This window comes from Squalius cephalus (assembly GCF_949319135.1).
Source record: "Squalius cephalus genome assembly, chromosome: 2".
In the NCBI taxonomy this organism is placed as follows: Eukaryota; Metazoa; Chordata; class Actinopteri; order Cypriniformes; family Leuciscidae; genus Squalius; species Squalius cephalus.
The window spans coordinates 39,007,111-39,028,748 of record NC_137123.1 but is presented as its reverse complement, the minus strand read 5'-3'; the positions used below and the strand labels follow the sequence as shown (position 1 = coordinate 39,028,748).

The window sequence follows — 21,638 nt, the reverse complement described above, 5'->3', positions numbered from 1 at the left end:
TCAAATTTCACCATATAAAAAAAAAAAAAAAAAATAGTTTTGAAAAGTGATCTATTTCAGATGCACTGAAGCAGCTTTAGCGTGTTTTTATGTTGTTTGTAATGTCAGATTCTAGAGAGCATTTGATTGGACAGAAAAAAGTGCATAATGGTATAATCAAAATGTACTGAATGTATCTTCTAAATGTTAATTTTGTCATGTTTTGGAGCACGCCAGCTTATAGATATTCATACTAAAGGCCACAAAACTTCCATCTTGATTTCATGGGGATTTAAAAAATAAAGACTTCCTCAAAGATATTTTGAAAATTATTTGATATAATAATGGATTGTGTATGTAGCTGTTCAAGATAATTTCAGTCTTGTTTACAAGGGAACACTGGCACTCTCACCTTGAGGTGGTTTTTGTTCCTGCCAGGAGTTTTGTTGATAAGTCTTTCTACTGTGGACTGGGTCCGCAGATCAAGCCAAACTAAACACATCCAAATAAATTATGAATTATTTAGTTCTTTTTTTTTCTTTTTTTTTTTTTTTTTATAGATTCTGAACTGTAAAACAATGGATACAATCTCTGATAAAAGTGCTATTTATATATAAAAGTGAGGCAATGTTACTTACCTATAGCATTGTAAAGTGGTTCCCCTGTTTCCTTGTCCCAAACAATGGTGGTTTCCCTCTGATTTGTCACCCCAATGGCTACATAGATTAAAAATAAGTGAAGAAATTAAAATAAACAACCATAATATCATAGTGTAAGAACATGTGCAATGTGCAAGGAGAAATAGGAGGTGGTCCTGGTACCTTTTATGTTTGAGATATCAATGTTGAGCTTGGTCAGTTTCTCACAGGTCCTGTCCATACACTCATACACAGACTGAAGAATCTCTTTTGGATCTTCCTCCACCCAGCTGAGAACAGACAATAAATAATTTTTAATGTTCTCAGTCAGACCTGACACATGACTGAACACTACACACAGTTGACACATGACATCACTGTCATCCAAGTGAACGGAAGATATCCTAATCATCTCATCCAGAATAACAGTATGAACCAATGATTTAAATCACAAGTTTTACTCTTATTTTATTAATGCATTGCCCCATTGAACCAGCATGTCATCTCATGACAGAAAGGACACAATACTCACCCCTCTTTAGGAAAGCTCTGTTTAATCTCAACCTGATGGTGGCTGAGAAGCTCTGCGGTTTTTGCATTGAAAACCTACAAGTAAAAGAAAAGAGAAAGATGGCAAGTCTGTCAGTTAAATTTCAAAACAAGAAAATAAAGAAAACATTAATTAAAGCCACTTATCATGAAACATATCACATTCAGAAATGTCAGATGAACTGGTTCAAAAAGGCACCCCAAATGTTAAAGGGATAGTTCACCCAAAAATGAAAATTCTGTCTACCCCTTTAACCTATTTTAAAGCAGAAAATTAACTGCCAGAAGACATTTATTGCCAGAATAGCAATTCCCTGACTTGTACCCGCTACATTTCAGTGTGGTATTGCAGTCATTTGTCGGTGATGCTGAAAACGGGATATTCCAGGTATTACAAAGGCATTAATCACTAAAGAGTTTTATTTCATTCTGAGCTTTTCTATTGAGTAACAATGCTCGCTGCAACATTTTAACAATATGAGTAATGTTTTTTTGGCTGTGGAATTACTAGCACACCCTATTTTAACACAAAAACACATTTATATTCTTCTATGTCTTCCTAATGGAAAAAACAAAAGCACAAGGCACAAAAAAAAAAAAAAAAAAAAAACATATTTTTTTGCTTTGTCCACTATTAGTGTCATGACCTTGTCAGATGAGATCTAATGTATGTAACATATTAGGCCCACAGTAGGCAACAGTAACATTTCAGGTCAGAACAACCTGTGAAGAAAGGGGTCTTCAAATATGATCTTCCTCATGTGAGGGACCCCAACCTAAAATTTAAAAGGCATCTATATAGTTTCTTGTATAAAGATAAAATATGTACTGTGAAAAAATTAGGGTGAATTGGGACACTTTCTGCCATTCAGATGACTGGGAAAAATGTCCCAATTTTCCTGAATTAGCCTTATATTTTTCCAACTCATTATAGTACTGTACTGTAAAATGAATTTATTTATTCCCTCATTTACTTATTTTAATCTACTTTTTAGGGGCCAAGCACCGAAGGTGCGTAGGCACATACTGTATCCGTTGGCGTTCTTCTTCTTCTTATTATTATTATTCCGCTCTTGAAGTCTATGGCAGCTCATAGAACCGCTTGCGGGAAAGTTATGAAATTTGGCACACTGATAGACGACAGTCTGAAAAGTCACCAGAGCAAATTTGTAGTCTCCAAATCAATTCCTCTAGCGCCACCAACTGTCCAAAGTTTCACACATGTTTATGATAATAACTTTTGAACCATAAGGGATAGAAACAAAATTCTTTTTTCAAAAAGCACAAGGCACACAGTAGGCAACAGTAATATTTCAGGTCAGAACAACCTGTGAAGAAAGGGGTCTTCAAATATGATCTTCCTCATGTGAGGGACCCCAACCTAAAATTTAAAAGGCATCTATATAGTTTCTTGTATGAAATTTGACACACTGATAGAGGACAGTCTGAAAAGTCAGCAGAGCAAATTTGGAGGTTTTTTTGAACATTTGGAGCAAATTTGAACGATAAAGCATTGCAGAGATACAGCCTTACGTCTGTTTTTGCAAGAGCTACGTAAAATTAGTTTGCGCTGTATTCGAGAACGGTTTGACGAATCGACATGAATTCCATAGCTTTTTGTCGGCATGGTCTGGAGATGATCTGGTTCAATTTTTGTGAAAATCGGAGCAACAGCCTAGGAGGAGCTCGAAAAAGTAGGTTTTTCAGAAAATTCAAAATGGTGGACAAATTTTCATGATGGAAAATTACGTTGTAGAGTGCAATCGAATCGGCTTGAGCTAAGAAATCATAGGAAAAGGGACTTTTTTTTCTAGCCCTTATGATTCAAAAGTTATTCGCATAAACATGAGTGAAACTTTGGACAGTTGGTGGCGCTAGAGGGATTGAGTTGGAGACTCCAAATTTGCTATGGTGACAGTTCAGATTGTCCTCTATCAGTGTGCTAAATTTCATATGGGCTGCTATAGACTCTCAGAGCTGAAGAAACGGCGGAATAATAATAAGAAGAACGCCAACGATTACAATAGGTGCCTCTGCCCATTCGGTGCTTGGCCCTTAAAAATACTGGGATTGTGCCTCTTGTTGGCGCTATAATAGAACAAAACGCTCTCGGTTACTAACGTAACCTCGGTTCTCTCTAGATGAGGGAACGAGTGTTGCGTAAGATAGCTTACGCTACGGGAAAATCACTTTTCTCGAGAATACTGAAGCCAAAAAATTATCCTTAATTTTTGCATTAATTTAAAACACATTGCTGCACAAGCAGACCTAGGCGAGACGGCTCGCGTGCCTATTGGTTGCTCTGCAGCAACTGCTGCAACCTATCGAGGGACTGCTCGTGACGTAAGCACCAATGAGGGCACGGGCGCCCGTGCACGTCACGTCCCGCCAGAATGGGCGTGGCTTATGTCTATATAAGCTAAGTCCAAATAGGTTGTTCTTTGGTTTTTCATTGACTGAAGTGAAACCAGAACGTAGCACAAGCACGGCAGGGTTACGCAACACTCGCTCCCTCATCTAGAGAGAACCGAGGTTACGTTAGTAACCGAGAGCGTTCTCTTACGAGAGTACTCTCGTGTTGCGTAAGCTAGCTTACGCTATGGGAACCCAATGTTAAACTACATGCGTGCTAGTAATGACCACACATATATTCCCAATAGGGCTGTGCTCAGAATATCGATACAACGATACATCGTCATGAACTCCTGACGATGCGTGTATCGATACAGCAGCTGCCGTATCGATACTGTTGTGCTTATGTATTCAGGGCTCGAATTTCGGCGCGGGTATTGCGATTAATTTTAATCATTCCTGCACTTTAGCATGTAGATTGTATGAGTAAATTAATCCACACAGACTATACAATCAGATCAGTCATTTTAAAACTTTCTGCGAGACGCAATTTCACAAAGAGCGTGAAGCCTTGTTTGTACTTTCGCCTGGCTCCACAGCGCGAGTCTCCACTGCCTGCACGCGCACCTCCCCAAACGGATGAGGCGTTTATACTCGACGCGCTCACAAACAGCTTGCGAGTAACAAAAGTTATTTTTCGCGGATTATATCACTTTAACAAACAAAAACACGCAAAATTATGTCAAACATTTCGGTCTTGTTGAGTATCCTCTAAACACAGTCGGTTATGTCTTCAGCATAAAACGCATGATGGGACAGTATAATGAAATCAGGATCCGTGCACTAACGTTAGCTCTTAAAGGGACAGACGCCATATGTGTCTGTCATTAATATTGTTGTCAAAACAACAAAAGATAGTTTTAATTTGAAGAATTTGGATTAATAGCCTATGTATTTAATTTAGTCAGGACTAAAATACTACCCAGTGTTATTTTGCATTTGATTACTTTATTCAGTTTCTAGTAGCCTATTTCTGAATACTAGTGCTAGACCTATTCAAAAAGTTCTCTCTTTCTCTCTTTATTCTATTGTATTAAGGAAGAGCCATTTTAAGCTTTTTTGTGTTTTTTATTTCATTTAACTCTTCGTTTTTTTAATGACAAAAACTAAATAGTTTTTCAGTGATCACAACTGTTATAACACTGGTTATACAATAAACATATATTACTGTTACTAAACTCTGAAATTCCAAATTGATCCATATCGTGATACGTATCGTATCGTGGCTTTAGTATCGTGATGCGTATCGTATCGTGACATTGTTGGTGATACACAGCCCTAATTCCCAAGGGCATGTGCCCGGGGTATACATAATAGTGGGTAAAATCCAGGCCAACCAATGTGGGTCTGAGAATATAATATAATCATCCTGATAAGGAATGGGTGCTTATCATAGTATAACAGTCAGGAACGACATGAGTCAGCCTGAATTGCATAGAAGAATGGTTAACAACTCTTTTCTTCTCTTTTTTGTTCAGTCAGTGGGACATCTGAGCCAGAGGGACAGATGTGAGTGTAGAATTACAGTCAGGGAGGACCTAAGTCAGCCTGATCTGTTAGTCTTAGACCCGTGCTGGCAGCACGCTTATAAAACACAGTCTGGGCGACGCAGAGTCGGGCAGAGCAGTGGATATTACACCTAGACTGACAACAGCTTAGCCTGCAAGGCAGGAACTTCCAGGTTATAGAACCTTATGAATGTAGACGGGGAGGCCCAGCCTGCCGCCATACAAATGTCCTGGAGTGAAACTCCACTGGACCATGCCCATGAAGAGGCCATGCCTCTAGTGGAATGAGCTCTGATGCCCAGGGGGCAGCAAAGGCCCTTAGACTTATAAGCCAGAGCGATAGCGTCAACTATCCATCTGGAAAGGCTCTGTTTCGACGTGGCTAGTCCCTTAGAGCGGCCACCAAAAGAAACAAAGAGCTGCTCTGACTGCCTGAAAGCAGCAGACCGTTCAACATATATCCTCAGCGCCCTGACCGGGCAGAGGAGGTTCACATCGCCCTCACTATCAGATCTTGGAAGAGCTGACAGTGAAATGACTTGTGCTCTGAACGGAGTGGAAAGCACTTTGGGTACACAGCCGTGTCTCAGTTTGAGAATGACTTTAGAGTCATTAGGCCCAAACTCGATACACGTAGCACTCACAGAGAGTGCACGCAGGTCACCCACTCGCTTGACTGAGGCGAGAGCCACAAGGAAAACGTTCTTAAATGAAAGATACCGCAAATCCACGGACTGCAGCGGTTCGAAGGGGCCGCTTCATAGCGTCCAGGACCGTGGAGAGGTCCCAGACCGGAACCAGAGGGGGCCGGGGAGGATTTAATCTCCTAGCACCTCTCAGGAAACGAATGATGAGATCGTTCCTTCCCAGTGGCTGGCCAAGCATAGGTTCAGTAAACGCTGCTGTGGCTGCAACATACACTTTGAGCGTGGAGGGGGACTTGCCCTTATCCAACAGCTCCTGTAGGAAGGAGAGAATCTCCGTAACGCTACAGCGTTGTGGGTCTATGTTTTGACCCGAGCACCAGCCGGAAAACACTGACCACTTTGAAGCGTAAAACCTTCTAGTAGAAGGCGCTCTTGCCTGTGTAATCGTGTTCAGCACTCCCTCTGGGAGGTCAGCGGGTACCCGTTGATGGCCCATACGTGCAGGGCCCTGGCCTGAGAGAGGAGATCCCTCCTCACCGGAATCGGCCATGGGGTCGTGCTCACTAGCTGCATCAGCTCTGGGAACCAAACTTGGTTCCTCCAGAGCGGCGCCACGAGGAGCACAGAGCATTCGTTCTCCCTGATTCGCTTGATCACCTGTGGTAACAGTGCGACCGGGGGAACGCATAAAGCGGACGGCTGGGCCATACATGGGCCAGCGTGTCCCTTTCTTTCGTGAAAAATGCTGGGCAGTGCGCGTTCTCTGGCGACGCAAAGAGATCGATTTCCGCTCTGCCAAAGGTGTCCCATAGTAACTGGACTACCTGGGAGTGCAGGGACCATTCCCCTGGGGGAACACTGTCTCTGGACAGCATGTCAGGACTCACATTCTGACAGCCTGGCACGTGCGCTGCTCTCAGCGAGCGCAGGTTGTGCTGCGACTACACGAGGAGGCGTTCCGCCAGTGTTTGGAGGCTCCGTGATCTGAGACCGCCCTGGCGGTTTATGAAAGATACCACTGCCATGTTGTCCGTGCGGACTAAGACATTGTGGCCCTTTAAGAAGGGGAGGAAATGTCCTAAAGCGTTCTCGACCGCTTTCATCTCTAGACAGTTTATGTGTAGGCGCCCTTCCTGGGTCGCCCACAGACCAAATACTGGCCTGCCCTCATAGAGGGCGTCCCAACCTGAGTTGGAGGCGTCTGTCGAGATTACTTTTCGTTTCGAGATCGTTCCCAGATCCACACCTGACTGATACCAGTCTGCCACCTTTCAGGGCTCCAGTGCTGTCACACAGTTCTGAGTCACCCTGAGGCGAATAGTGCCAGAGGACCATGCTCAAACGGGACCCGTGTTTTCAGCCAGTGCTGTAGAGGGCGCCTGTAAAGCAAGCCCAATTAGAGCACTGCCGAGGACGAAGCCATAAGCCCGAAGCCATAAGCCCCAGCATCCTCTGAAAATTCTTGAGGAAAAATGCTGCCGGCCCTGAAAGACGCTGCTGATTGTTGTATTCGCAGCGCACGCTCTGACGTCAGTCGCGTTGTCATTGATACAGAGTCCAAATCTGTCCCCAGAAAGGACATTTTCTGGCTGGGAGACAGTGAGCTCTTGGTCCAGTTGATTTGGAGACCCAAATCCTTTAAGTGGCTGAGTAATAAAGCTTTGTGCGCTATCAGCTCTGCTTCTGACTGCGCTAGAATTAGCCAGTCGTCCAAATAGTTCAAAATTCGCATCCCCCGTTGTCTCAGGGGAGCGAGTGCCACGTCCATGCACTTTGTGAATGTATGAGGTGCCAAAGATAGACCGAACGGCAGGACGGTGTACTGATAGCTCTGACCCTCGAAGGCGAATCGCAAGAAAGGCCTGTGATGGGGCGTTATTTGAATCTGAAAGTAGGCATCTTTCAGATCCACTGAGATAAACCAGTCTCTCGGGCGTATTTGCGCGAGAATCTGTCTGGTCGTGAGCATTTTGAACGATCTCTGCATGAGGGCTTTGTTCAAACGCCTGAGATCTAGGATGGGTCTGAGACCGCCATCCTTCTTTGGGACGAGGAAATATCTGCTGTAGAAACCTGAATCGCTCTGGATCAGCGGGACGGTTTCTATAGCACCTTTTCTCAGCAGTTTCGTAATATCGGCACGAAGTAGATGTGCTACTTCTTTTTTCATCGCACACGCTCTCTGCACACAGAACACATTTCGTGTCTACTGATGGGTTTTCTGCACACAGAATGCGTTTCGCGTTTTTTGAAGGGGGCTCTAAGTGAGTGTGTCTCACAGAGCGACCCGTGTTTATGAGTAGGGGTGAACACTGTACAGCGGGCACATTTCCTACATTTAAAACACACGCGGCGTGAGCGGAGGGGCGGGGTAAACGTCAAAGGAGGCTAGACAAGCCTGAAGGGTCGACATAGCCATGGCCTCGCATTCCGGGCAGCCGCCTTTGGAAAGCGCGTGGTCCGCGTGGTTTCTTCCCAGGCAGGAAATGCACAGGATGTGACGGTCCCCGTCGCTGAGGGGGGCTCTGCACGAGCCGCACTTGGAGAAGAGAGACATTTGAAACAACGCCTCAGCTCTTTTAGGATGGCGTGTGTCGCAGGGCGAACACACACAATGCAATATAAGTTTTAGGGAAAGGATATAGGCGCCGGATAGCGCTGCAGGAACGGCGGCTGAAGCGGCGAGAAGATGGCCGGCTTCTGTCTGCAAGGCAGATGGCTCGTCCCGCTGAGAAGGCTTGTCAACGGCGCAGGCTTCTCCGGAGAACAGCAATGTGAAGTGAACACTTCGCTGAAGAGATGAAAAATCAAAGAACAACCTATTTAGACTTAGCTTATATAGACATAAGCCATGCCCATTCTGGCGGGACGTGATGTGCACGGGCGCCCGCGCCCTCATTGGTGCTTACGTCACGAGCAGTCCCTCGATAGGTTGCAGCAGAGCAACCAAAAGGCGTGTGAGGCCTAGGTCTGCTTGTGCAGCAATGCGTTTTAAATTAATGCAAAAATTAAGGATAATTTTTTGGCTTCAGTATTCTCGAGAAAAGGGATTTTCCCATAGCGTAAGCTAGCTTACGCAACACGAGAGTACTCTCGTAAGAGAACATGAAATTTCCATTGACTTCAATACAGTATTGTGATATAATACTATACTTTATGAACGCATAAGTGTATCATTACTAAACTCGATATGAGTCATCGGCACCATGCCTTGAAGGTAAGTTTCAGGGCAGCGCTACCTTGTGGTAAAACATTTATAACGAAATTTATAAAAATGCTAGCTTTTGAATAAATGTGCCTATTGTAATGACACTGGTCTTAATAGATTTCTTGGGTTATGCCAAAAACATAGATATCAATTTTGCCATAGTCAACCAAACTTCCTGTCTGCCATCTTTATTTTCTTTAAAACCAACTTTTTCGAACTTCTCCTAGACCATTTGACCAATTTTCACCAAATTCTAATCGTATCATCTCCAGACTGTGCAGAATAAAAGTTATGGATTTCGTGACGATAGACGAAACCGTTTTCGTATACTGCAGCATCAAAGTTGAGGCATGCTGCCAAAATGACTATTCAGGCTTTGGCCCCTATCTTGCACCCAGCACAATTGACTTTGTTCACCGACGCATGTATCATTCCTATTTTGCACCCGCGCACAGCGGACTTTTCCCTCCACAGACGCACGTCGGTTAACTAAGAAATACACTTGCGCTCCCCAGGGCGGTTCAGCGCAAAGAGGAGGCGTATTCCGGTGCAAACGTTCCCTCATGCTATTTTGCAGGTTTAGAAAACAATTCCGCCACTGACCGAAAAAAACTAGTTTAAAGTCAGTGGCGCGTTGCGCATGTTATTCATATGCTATTTTAAGGGCGCATGCTTGGCCATAATCAATGTAGCGTGTGCACAACGCGCATACACTTTGATTCTCTCATCTACACACAGACACAGCAGGTTTCATTTTTGCAAATCATAGCCTACATTATTACGATAGATAGATAAACAGTTTATTATAAAAGCATACATAGCTTACACATTTACCCAAATTATCATACGCCTGTTTAACCAAAATTAATTTGGGTGTGTTTCTCCATCCTCAACGTCCCTGACGAGAACGTCGGTCTCCTCGGCTGTGTAACGCAAAGCAGATGATCAGTTCTGCATGTGATTAAATTACTGAAATCCTCCCGTGATCAACCCCCTTTTAGTCTCTGGGACTTGATTAAATTTCTGGAATCCTCATTCACAAACACCCTCTATTCTCTTGGACTGTGATATTCAGATGATGTGGCGCCTACCATTTGCGTAAATCATTGATCTCTGAACCGAGAACACAAATCTCTTCCTGGGTAAACAAAAAACCTTCTGTTCGACTGATTCGGCTAAGATTTGCTGACCAGCGAGGTGCCAGGCTGGCCGGAGATCCCGCTGAGCCTCCAGGGATGTCCCCAGCGTATAACACCTCACACACAAGCCACGATTGTGTAACAGATGTCCGACCAAAGTCCACTGATTGTAAACTCATCAATGAAGACACGCACATACATACTGATCTCCCCTGAGGGGGGAGAACGCAAGTTCTCCCAGCCGTGTGAACTTTGAATGACTTTACACACACCAACACAGAGACACTCTCTGAACATTGTGATCAAAATCACCCTGTTAAATGTATTTTGAAATGTATTTGTGTTGTTTCATGGTCCCTATACACCAATTACTACAACTATAAGCTTTATGATGTATAATCTTAACCTGATATGCGTATAATCATGAAAAATCATGTTTCTTCTTGTTATTAACTCACAGAATCACCATCCGTGGTATCGTTGTGTTCAAGAGAACCCAACGGTGTTGAATTCTTAACTCAAAGTATAAAATTATGCATTCTGTCATTTATATCAGTTTATAACAGATTAAATCTCCGCTGCACCTCTTCCCAGAGGGCTGTACTTAGCGAACAAAGAAAGTTTTGGCGCCACACGTTCTTCCAAATGATTGGTCTAGGCACGGGAGGAAGGCGTGACTGTGGCTCCTTCAAAACACGGCGCCATCTCTCTCTTCCTTGCAGTTCGCCAGAGAGAGAGATCCACCCCTTCCTCCACGGAGCCTTCGTTTGCTTTCTAATTTCGTTTTTATTCTAATTCTTTCTTTTCTTGATATCTACCCAGCGCTCGCAAAATCGCCTGCCCGACGTCCCGGGGCGTTGTGTTTTCCAGTCGGGCTACCAAAATGCATAACCGGCCTGCCCGACGGGCTATCTGAAATAGTGTTCGCTTCAGTCTTGTTATAATCAGATTCAGCGCGTTATTTATCTTCAATCCGCAGCGGCGCGCACGTCAGAAAGAGAGAGAACAGGGTGTGCGTGTGTTCATCTGAGTCTCATTGGTCTGTCACTCATTGGTCGGTGGTGCTCATCAATGTCAGAATATTTGAGATGACCAATCAAATCAAAGTAGGCGGGCTTTATGTTCACAAGAAGCTGCTGAGCGCGAATTTGAGCAGAGCGACTCGCTTCAGTTTACGGTCAAGTGCGAGATAAGATGTAAGTAGCTAAACTAAACATTTCATATTTAACAGCTTTTTTAGGTCATAAATGTGAAACAAATGACAAAAATAATCAGGCAAATGAATATACTTTTGTCTAATTTCGCCATTTTGAACTGAAAATAGGCCTGTAATGTGACTAATAATTAGTTTACTGTCATTGTGAGGGGACATTAGCATTAACAAAGCCATTTTCATCATAGGCACAAGAATAATAATGAATGTGTACATGTTGAGAATTAATATACAATTTGTAGCCTTCAGTAAATTAAAAAAGTTCAGCTTTAGGTGGGGAAGAACCAGGGCAAGATGAGGAGACTGAGAGAAAAAGAAAGAGTGATGGATAAGAAGTGAGAGCAGGTATCATCTACTGCCCGCTGACATGGTTTTAAAGCTATTTCTTATCCTTTTTGGGCCTTCAAACATCTTGAAATGGACATATCAGAGAAATAAAAAATTTGAACACCCTAATAACTTTAAATGTAGGACCTCTTTGATTATAAAGCCCTGTCTACGGCCCTGTATTAAGAATAAGATCAATAATGAATGTGTACATATTGTGAATGAATTTAATAAACTTAGTTAGGCTACCTAGCTTTCCTAGTAGCTTTCAGTAAATTAACGTGTCTGAGAAAATGATTCATAAATCAACCTGTCAGTTGACCCTTTGTTAACTTTCTTCACTGACAGACAAAAATGAAAAGCCTATATCAGTCAAAGCTCAGCTTTAGGAGGGGAAGAGACAGAGCAAGAGAAAAACAAAGAGAATAGGAGTGTGATGCGAAAAATAAGGAGAGAAAAATAATCAGCTGCCCACTTACATGGTTTTAAAGCTATTGTTATCCAATTTTTTTTGCCCTTCAAAACATCTTAAAATGCACATATGTAGATCAGAGGAATCAAAATTTTCCCCGAACCCCCCTAACTAGCATATCTCACATTCAGGACCTCAGTGATGAAAAAGCCCTGCCATCTCCATGTTAATGAAACTAGTTAATAGTGAGTATTAGACCCTAAACTAAAGAGTTACTTTTATTTTATTTTATCATACCCTCATTGGGGGCTGAGCCACAGACACAGACTGATTCATGTTCCATACTGGTCACACAAATTTCAGTTCAGTTATTACCAGATGCATATTTGTTGATATTTGTGTTTTGAAAAAGTTTTTGATTCATTGTTTTGACTCATAACCAATATTCTACATTAAAAATTGTAGTCTTTTTATATGGGCTAGTAAAATTCATTTCGGGCTACCAAAATCTGAAGAGTGCCTGCCCGAAGGGCTACCAGCGATTTTGAAATTTTGCGAGCCCTGCTACCTCAGTTTGATATTTTCCTTCGTTCAGTGTATCCACAAACGAAACCAACTTAAGACTAAATCATCTTTTGGCAAAGTTTGCGTACGCTCTGCAGCCGAGTTACCATCACCTAAACTCCGCCCTGACGACCGTTCGAACACGTGGCTTCACGCATCCTTTCCACACAGACGCACAAAGGGGGCCATATCCAAAGCAAAGAAACGTACATTCTTAAATTCGCAATCCGGAAAGAACTGCTGTGTTAAGATTGTCTAGATCAGCGGTTTTCAATAGGTGAGGCGCGCCTCCCCTGGGGGGCGCCAAAGAGCCACAGGGGAGGCGCGACACGCAAAGAAAAAATAACTGTATGCAGCTCTATTGATATCGGTAATTGTGTGTGCGACGCGAGTATTGGCTTTAAAATGCGTCGTTTCTTTGTCCCAAGTCAACAGAAGTCAGCATTAAGGGAGATACGGAGCCCGGGAAGTCACCTGTGTGAGTAAAAAAACGATCCGTGGCGACGGTTTTGCAATCCGTCCGCTCAGTTTATAAACAGTACTCACGAATTCTCAAACTGTTCCCTCGGATTAATAAACCGTACCCACGAGTTTCTAATCCGCGCTCTCATACTTGTTAACCGCGCCTTGAGTTTTTGCAATCTGTACCCAAAAATTCATAAACCGTGCCCACGCTTTCGCAATCCGTTCCCACGTAGTATTGTGTGACGAGTTCATAATGCAGTGAATTCCCGTTCCCATTTACTTCACAATCTCCGTACATTATAGAGAGACGCGCGTCACGATCTGTGCACTGCCGCGTCTCGCGCTCGTCATGCAGCCATCTTCAGTATCAGTGCACCTTATGAACCATGGCGTTAACTTGAACTGCATTTCTGTCAGTGCGTGACTACAGCTCGTTAATAAACTATATACAGCTCGTTTTTTTATTTATCCATTTCATACAATCCGTCTTCATTTGGCAAGTGCACTTGCGTGCACTTCAGCATTACAATGTGAGTAAATGTAGCCGTGTAAAATGTAAGGGATGATGCCACCCTTAGAACAATGTGTGTGAACAATGGGTATTTTTTAATCTCTCTATTTAACCCATCTCATGGTGTGTGATGCTGATATCATATGAGTTTCTAAAGGTTTTTGAATTCTTTGCACAGTTATGAATATTGATATTTTATGTGCAACAATAGCATGCTCAGGCTCAGTGGCCGGTCACCTAATTTTAAAAGTTTTTTTTTTTTTTTTTTTTCAAATACTGTAATATGATTTAAATGGTGATGAGTGTACTGATCTGATGCATTTTAAAAAAGATGGATGATAGATATTCTTCAATCTTTCTGACAAAGAACAAAATATAATGTGAATTACAGTAAGTGCTATTTTTTTTATTTATAAATTGTAGTGCAGTGTTTATTATAAGGGGGTAGAATTCGCAGCTCAGTACTCACTACTCACTACTCATGAGTACTTTTAAATAAGCTACTTTTTTACTCTTACTCAAGTAGTTTTTTGGACAAGTACTTTTTACTCTACTCACACTACATTTTTTGGAATGTAATGGTACTTTTACTTGAGTATGTTTTTTCAGTACTCTTTTCACCACTGCTGATTTTGTTCGAGATGATGTGCATCTCCTTCAAATGTGAGCTTAAAGCCCAGACACACCGTGCCAATTTCAGCCATCAGGTGTCGTCGGCGGTAAAAGTAGCCTCAATTAGGCCTGCATTAAGTTGGAAATGATTTGCTGTTGCAAAGAATCGTTTATGAATGCACTTTTAAGAAAGTTGTGGAATTAAAATAATATTTACATTTTATCAGTTGTTATTGAAACTCATCATTGCCTGGAACACACAAAAGATGGCATTTACTGCAGAGGCGTGTGTGGGTTAGGACAGGCGGACGGGATTTTGGGGAAGGGGGGGCTCGGCTGTCCTTACCTACTCTAAGGGGAGGCTCACATTCACCCAATTTGAAAACCCCTGGTCTAGATATTACTAAAGCCTTTGGGGTCTCATTTTGAAGTAACTGTTTGAACTGTTTTGCCAGAAAAGATCTCTTTCTTCCTCTGACTCCATCTCTCACATGCACCCTTTTACACACACACTTAGGCTGAATCCCAATTCTCTGTCTTACCCCTCCCCCTTCCCCCTTCCCCCTTACCTTGAAACCAAGGGGTACCCAGAATGCACTGCGCAACCGGCAACAAAGGCGGGCATACCATCAAGAAAGTCTCATTTTCGGCTTAAATGATTGATTGAAAATTATGACAGTCGTGTTTTGTGCTCTATACAGTCATGTACATATATATTTGCAACCATGTTGTTAACTGAAACGTTTTTAAACGTTTTTAAAAATCGCTGGTCTGCTACGCTAGGCTATGCTAACGATACATTGCTGGTTTGCACAATCAGTCCCGCATTTCTCTGACTAATGTCCGGGATTCGGCTTTTGTTTTCTACAGTCACCATTCATTATGTGTAACGTTTCATTATTTGACACTGACACGTATGTGCCAGCTTTGCAGGTCATGTATTCAGCTTCAAACGGATCCCGACTGATACGAAAACACAGGAATTTAAGCAATGCTAAAACGCTCATAAACCGATCACTTGTTTCACTTGTTTAGCGTTCATGTACGTTAAACACTACATTCAGATTCACTGATTTGAATGAATTCAGTCCGATTGAAACAACACTCTGTGCATAATGAATAGCGACGGCAGAAAGCAAAAGCCGAATCCCGGACATTTTGGGTGATCCCGAAATCCAGGCGACATGTCCAGTTAAAAGATACGTGCTTTACATATTGTAACGCGTTGTGTTAGGAGGGAAACAAAATAAGGATAGCTCACAGCTGAAGTATTAGGCCAGACAGACTCAAGGAGGCAATTCACTCGCAATTTATTGACAAATCAAACTCCTGCAACTGTCTGCCACACGCTCCACCTTGCCTTCCACAGCGTCACTCAATAAAACAAAGCAAGAATAATGAGCATCAACACAGAAATGACCCACATACATGGGGTTGTTCGAGTCGCACGGCACAATACCATTACAGCCCGTTCAAAAGAGCGCGCAGCTCTTAAAGGGGCCATACTTATTTCCACTCTTTACAATATACTGTCCTGTATCACACAGGGACGCCGGAGTATGATGTATGATGACGTAACCAAGTGGCGTCTCATTTCATAGGGGTATGTTTTCAACCCTAGCGCTTACCACTCGGTTTCGAGGGACAAGGGCTAGGGGTAAGACGAAGGGGTAGGGGAAGGGGTAAGACAGAGAATTGGGATTCAGCCTTACTCTCTCACACACCCACACGCTCTCTCTCTCTCTCTCTCTCTAACTCTCTATCTCTCTCTCTCTCTCTTTCTCTCTTTTCAATATTTAGTGTTGCTATTCGCTTTGTATTTTTGTTTGTTTTGCTATGCATATTTACTCCTGCGTGATTGAAATAGTATGTGTAATCTTTAGTTTACTTTATTAAATTCCATAATCTTTTGAATTGAATCTGTCTCATCGTTCCATTACTGAAGTCCCTGAAAGTTTGATCTAAGTTACAGCTCTACTTGATTTTACTATCACAATCTCTAAATTGTCTAAAACACGAAAATATCGTTCCTTGTGGCCATAGGAAGGTTATGATCATTGTTTACAGGCCGATAGGTTTCTATACAGAAGTGTGCACACGGTCCGCTGGACGGACAGTTTGCGTGATAACTGAATATTGAATTCTATCCAAATTTCCCCTGATCAATGATATAATTTTACCTACCTATTAATGGTTACTACGAGTAATCGTATTAATTATTAAAATACGGTGAAGTTTGACCTATTCCCTATTTGGGATAATTTAATTTGTGTATGCGATATATTCATCATCTTATGAATATTACCCCCTCATTTGAGCTAATAATTCCCTAAAACAGAGTCATTGTCGCTACAGCTGTGAACCGCTCCTCGCGTGCGCCTGGCAAATCCGCCGTTATAATAGGAATCCGCTATAGAACAAGCGCGCCTGCTCTTAAAGGGAATGTGAGATGTCGCTCTGATTGGTTTATTTCACGTTATGCCCAAACCACACCTATGAATAATGAAGCTACTTCAGACCAACCCATTTTAGATTTGCGTCGGGCGCAAGTCATTTATCCCGCCGGTATAATAGCAACAGCGCCCAAGACCCGCCCACAAAGTTACTTGCGTTTTGCGCTTGATACTTGCGTTTCAGATCGTTAAAATAGGGCCCTTTATCTCTGCAATGCCTTGACATTTTGCCACCCTGTGTATGTGTCATTGTCACCTCACTCTAACCACACCCAGGGGCGTCGCACCCGTGGGGGATGTGGCTGTTTTAACACCCACACTTTTCCCGTTGAGAGGGTTCAACACCCGCACTTTTTCTGCAGTTTTGCACAAAGGCCTTACTACAGTCGCTCCTCCGTTTCTCTGGCTGTTCTGTGTCAGCGCTCGATGCGGCTGCCTCCTCTCCCCCACCCTCTCAAACATGACACAGGCTTTGAGTGTGACCGGCTGATGATTGGCTGTTCTGCCTTAAGTCCCGCCTCTCTTGGTGTGTTAGTTTTATTGGTCAGCTCGTGCTGAGGAGGCGGGAACTCCAGGTACTTTGAATGAGTGTTTATGCTTTTGAGGTTTTTAAATAAGCTTGATATGTTTTTGGGAAGATGTTCTGTTTATGTTTTGTTGACATGTCGAGTGTTTTCGGTAATATATTTCGTTTTTTAGACTAATGCTAATTGGGATATTGTTCAGCAGCTAACGTTAGCTAAATTCGGTTGGTCAGTTGGTTGTTGTTGTTGGTTGCATTTATTTATATATATATATATATATATATATATATTATATTATATTATATTATATTATATTATATATATTAGGGCTGCACGATATTGGGAAAAAAATGACATTGCGATATTTTATTTTTCTGCGATATATATTGCGATATGAAATCTAATCTAATTTTTTCTTACAAACAAAAATGGGGTGAGCACACTTACATTCTCATTTTAAATGATTTAAACATCATTTAAAATAATTTAATAATTTAAATAGTATTATTTGAATTAGAGTAAATTATTTGTTTGTAACTTTAGGATATGGTTTGAATTGTTAACATATTAACTAACATGAACTTACCATGAGCAGTACTTTTGTTACTATATGTATTAATCTTTGTTTATCTTAGTTTATAAAAACACAACTGTTCATTGTTTGGTAATGTTACTTCACAGTGCATTAATGTTAACAAATACTGTACAACTTTTGATTTCAATAATGTAGGCTATAGCCTAAATGTTGAAATTAACAATGTTGTAGAAGTGCAGTTTAGTAATAGTAAAACTAATATAGTTAAATAGTTTAATAAATAGAACATTATTGTAAAGTGTTACAGATTTTTTTATACACCAATTCAGACGTCTCGTGAGTTCAGTGTTGGACAGGTCAGTTGTTTAAACCATTCATTAAATTGAATCGGTTCAAATGAATCATTAGTTCGCGAATCGGACGTGTTACGCGTTGTGTAATTATCTCGGCAGTTTAGGATATCGCACAAGATTTGACAACACAGAAAACATTTCATCACTGGATAGTTTTTTTTTTCTTTTGTTCGACACCATCGTGTCAATTTATTTTGATTAATGTGCGCGAGGGAGAGAGAGCAAGACGGCGCTCGTGTTGTTAGAAGAGGGTGAATGTGAGCTCTCTCTCTCTCTCTCTCTCTCTCTCTCTCTCTCTCTCTCTCTCTCTCTCTCTCTCTCTCTCTCTCTCTCTCTCTCTCTCTCTCTCTCTCTCTCTCTCTCTCTCTCTCTCTCTCTCTCTCTCTCTCTCTCTCTCTCTCTCTCATATATGCGCCCTGTTAAACTGACAGGACTTAAAAACACATGCAAATGATAAACTTTCACTCTATGATGGTTAAGCTGTGCAATTAATCCGCGAATCAATATATATATACAGTGAGGAAAATAAGTATTTGAACACCCTGCTATTTTGCAAGTTCTCCCACTTGGAAATCATGGAGGGGTCTGAAATTGTCATCGTAGGTGCATGTCCACTGTGAGAGACATAATCTAAAAAAAAAAAAAAATCCAGAAATCACAATATATGATTTTTTAACTATTTATTTGTATGATACAGCTGCAAATAAGTATTTGAACACCTGTCTATCAGCTAGAATTCTGACCCTCAAAGACCTGTTAGTCTGTCCACCTCCACTCCATTTATTATCCTAAATTAGATGCACCTGTTTGAGGTCGTTAGCTGCATAAAGACTCCTGTCCACCCCATACAATCAGTAAGAATCCAACTACTAACATGGCCAAGACCAAAGAGCTGTCCAAAGACACTAGAGACAAAATTGTACACCTCCACAAGGCTGGAAAGGGCTACGGGGAAATTGCCAAGCAGCTTGGTGAAAAAAGGTCCACTGTTGGAGCAATCATTAGAAAATGGAAGCAGCTAAACATGACTGTCAATCTCCCTCGGACTGGGGCTCCATGCAAGATCTCACCTCGTGGTAGGGCTGCTCGATTATGGGAAAAATCATAATCACGATTATTTTGGTCAATATTGAAATCACGATTATGTAACACGATTATTTCACATGACTGGGAACGTGTTGCATTTATTAAAAAGACACGGTAACACTTTACAATAATGTTAATTAGTTAACATTAGTTAATGTATTAACTAACATGAACTAACAATGAGAAAAACATTTGTTACAGTATTTATTAATCTTTTTTAATGCTAGTTAATAAAAATACAGCTGTTCATTGTTTGTTCATGTTAGTTACAGTGCATTAACTAATGTTAACAAATACAACCTTTCATTTTAATAACGTATTAGTAAATGGTGAAATTAATATTAACTAAGATGCTGTAGAATTATTGTTCATTATTAGTTCTTAACAAAGGTAAGTTAGTTATAATGCTAATTAATGAACCTTATTGTAAAGTGTTACCAAAGACACCTTTCAACAATTCTTAAAAATCGAAATGTGAACATTGTACTTTTTGAACTATTAAAATAAATAATGTAGGCTAACAGATAATACTTCAATGAGTATTTTAATAATTTCCGCAGGTCTACCACTTATAATGCGGGAAATTCCCCACAAACATTGATTCACTTTAGCATGTAGATTGTATGAGTATCTTAAATGAATCCACACAGATTATAAAATCAAATCAATAATTTTAAAACTTTCTCCAAGACGCAATTTCACAAACCGCGTGAGTGTTCAGCGGTGATGCGTCTCTCTCTCTCTCTGTCTCTCAAAATGCGCTGGACAAGGCAAGCGTCGAAACTACACATTCACGTTTATGAGTCGGGACATGATGGAATTGTCACTTGTACAATCGGGCCAGCATTGCATCGTAACTAAAGTTTATCATTTTCACTTCTTTTTAAGTCTTATCAGTTTAAACATTTAAGCTGAGAGAGTTTACGGCATCGGGAAGGGCGGATGTGCGCGTGCGCGCGTCATTCAGAACACAAGACAAAATAAGAGCGTTCCTTCAAAACAGAAAATGGCAAAATAATCGTTTTTACTCGATTATACTATTTTGGTGATCGTTGGGAGCAAAAATCGAAATTGAAATTGAAATTCAATTAATTGCACAGCCCTACCTCGTGGGGTCTCAATGATCCTAAGAAAGGTGAGAAATCAGCCCAGAACTACACGGGAGGAGCTGGTCAATGACCTGAAAAGAGCTGGGACCACCGTTTCCAAGGTTACTGTTGGTAATACACTAAGACGTCATGGTTTGAAATCATGCATGGCACGGAAGGTTCCCCTGCTTAAACCAGCACATGTCAAGGCCCGTCTTAAGTTTGCCAATGACCATTTGGATGATCCAGAGGAGTCATGGGAGAAAGTCATGTAAGTCATGAAAGAACTTTTTGGTCATAATTCCACTAAACGTGTTTGGAGGAAGAAGAATGATGAGTACCATCCCAAGAACACCATCCCTACTGTGAAGCATGGGGGTGGTAGCATCATGCTTTGGGGGTGTTTTTCTGCACATGGGACAGGGCTACTGCACTGTATTAAGGAGAGGATGACCGGGCCATGTATTGCGAGATTTTGGGGAACAACCTCCTTCCCTCAGTTAGAGCATTGAAGATGGGTCGAGGCTGGGTCTTCCAACATGACAATGACCCGAAGCACACAGCCAGGATAACCAAGGAGTGGCTCTGTAAGAAGCATATCAAGGTTCTGGCGTGGCCTAGCCAGTCTCCAGACCTAAACCCAATAGAGAATCTTTGGAGGGAGCTCAAACTCCGTGTTTCTCAGCGACAGCCCAGAAACCTGACTGATCTAGAGAAGATCTGTGTGGAGGAGTGGGCCAAAATCCCTCCTGCAGTGTGTGCAAACCTGGTGAAAAACTACAGGAAACGTTTGACCTCTGTAATTGCAAACAAAGGCTACTGTACCAAATATTAACATTGATTTTCTCAGGTGTTCAAATACTTATTTGCAGCTGCATCATACAAATAAATAGTTAAAAAAATCATACATTGTGATTTCTGGATTTTTTTTTTTTAGATTATGTCTCTCACAGTGGACATGCACCTACGATGACAATTTCAGACCCCTCCATGATTTCTAAGTGGGAGAACTTGCAAAATAGCAGGGTGTTCAAATACTTATTTTCCTCACTGTATATATATATATATATATATATATATGTGTGTGTGTGTGTGTGTGTGTGTGTATACTACCGGTCAAAAGTTTTAGATCGGTAAGATTTTTAATGTTTTTAAAAGAAGTATTCTGCTCATCAAGGCTGCATTTATTTGATTAAAAATACAAACAAAAACAGTAATATTGTGAAATATTATTACAATTTAAAACAGCTGTTTTCTGTGTGAATATATAGTAAAATGTAATTTATTCCTGTGATCAAAGCTGAATTTTCAGCGTCATTACTCCAGTCTTCAGTGTCACATGATCCTTCAGAAATCAGTATAATATGATGATTTGATGCTCAAGAAACATTTATGATTATTATCAGTGTTGAAAA

General features: G+C 41.4%; 2 protein-coding genes across 9 annotated transcripts in view; one reads left to right on the top strand and one right to left on the bottom strand.

Annotated features, from left to right (window-relative positions):
• LOC307145102 (uncharacterized protein) overlaps positions 1-21,638 on the top strand; it is a 590,539-nt gene that overhangs the window by 157,415 nt on the left and 411,486 nt on the right. The gene's annotated exons all lie outside the window — the stretch shown is intronic.
• LOC307145047 (glycerol kinase) overlaps positions 1-21,638 on the bottom strand; it is a 35,338-nt gene that overhangs the window by 11,707 nt on the left and 1,993 nt on the right. For all 8 annotated transcript variants that reach the window (XM_079847878.1, XM_079847875.1, XM_079847876.1 and 5 more), the window contains exons 2-5: positions 1,150-1,223; positions 801-907; positions 618-695; positions 392-471 (exon numbers count right to left, since the gene is read on the bottom strand). In XM_079847878.1, coding sequence (XP_079704004.1) covers positions 392-471; positions 618-695; positions 801-907; positions 1,150-1,223 — 339 coding nt within the window. The remainder of the gene's footprint in view (positions 1-391; positions 472-617; positions 696-800; positions 908-1,149; positions 1,224-21,638) is intronic.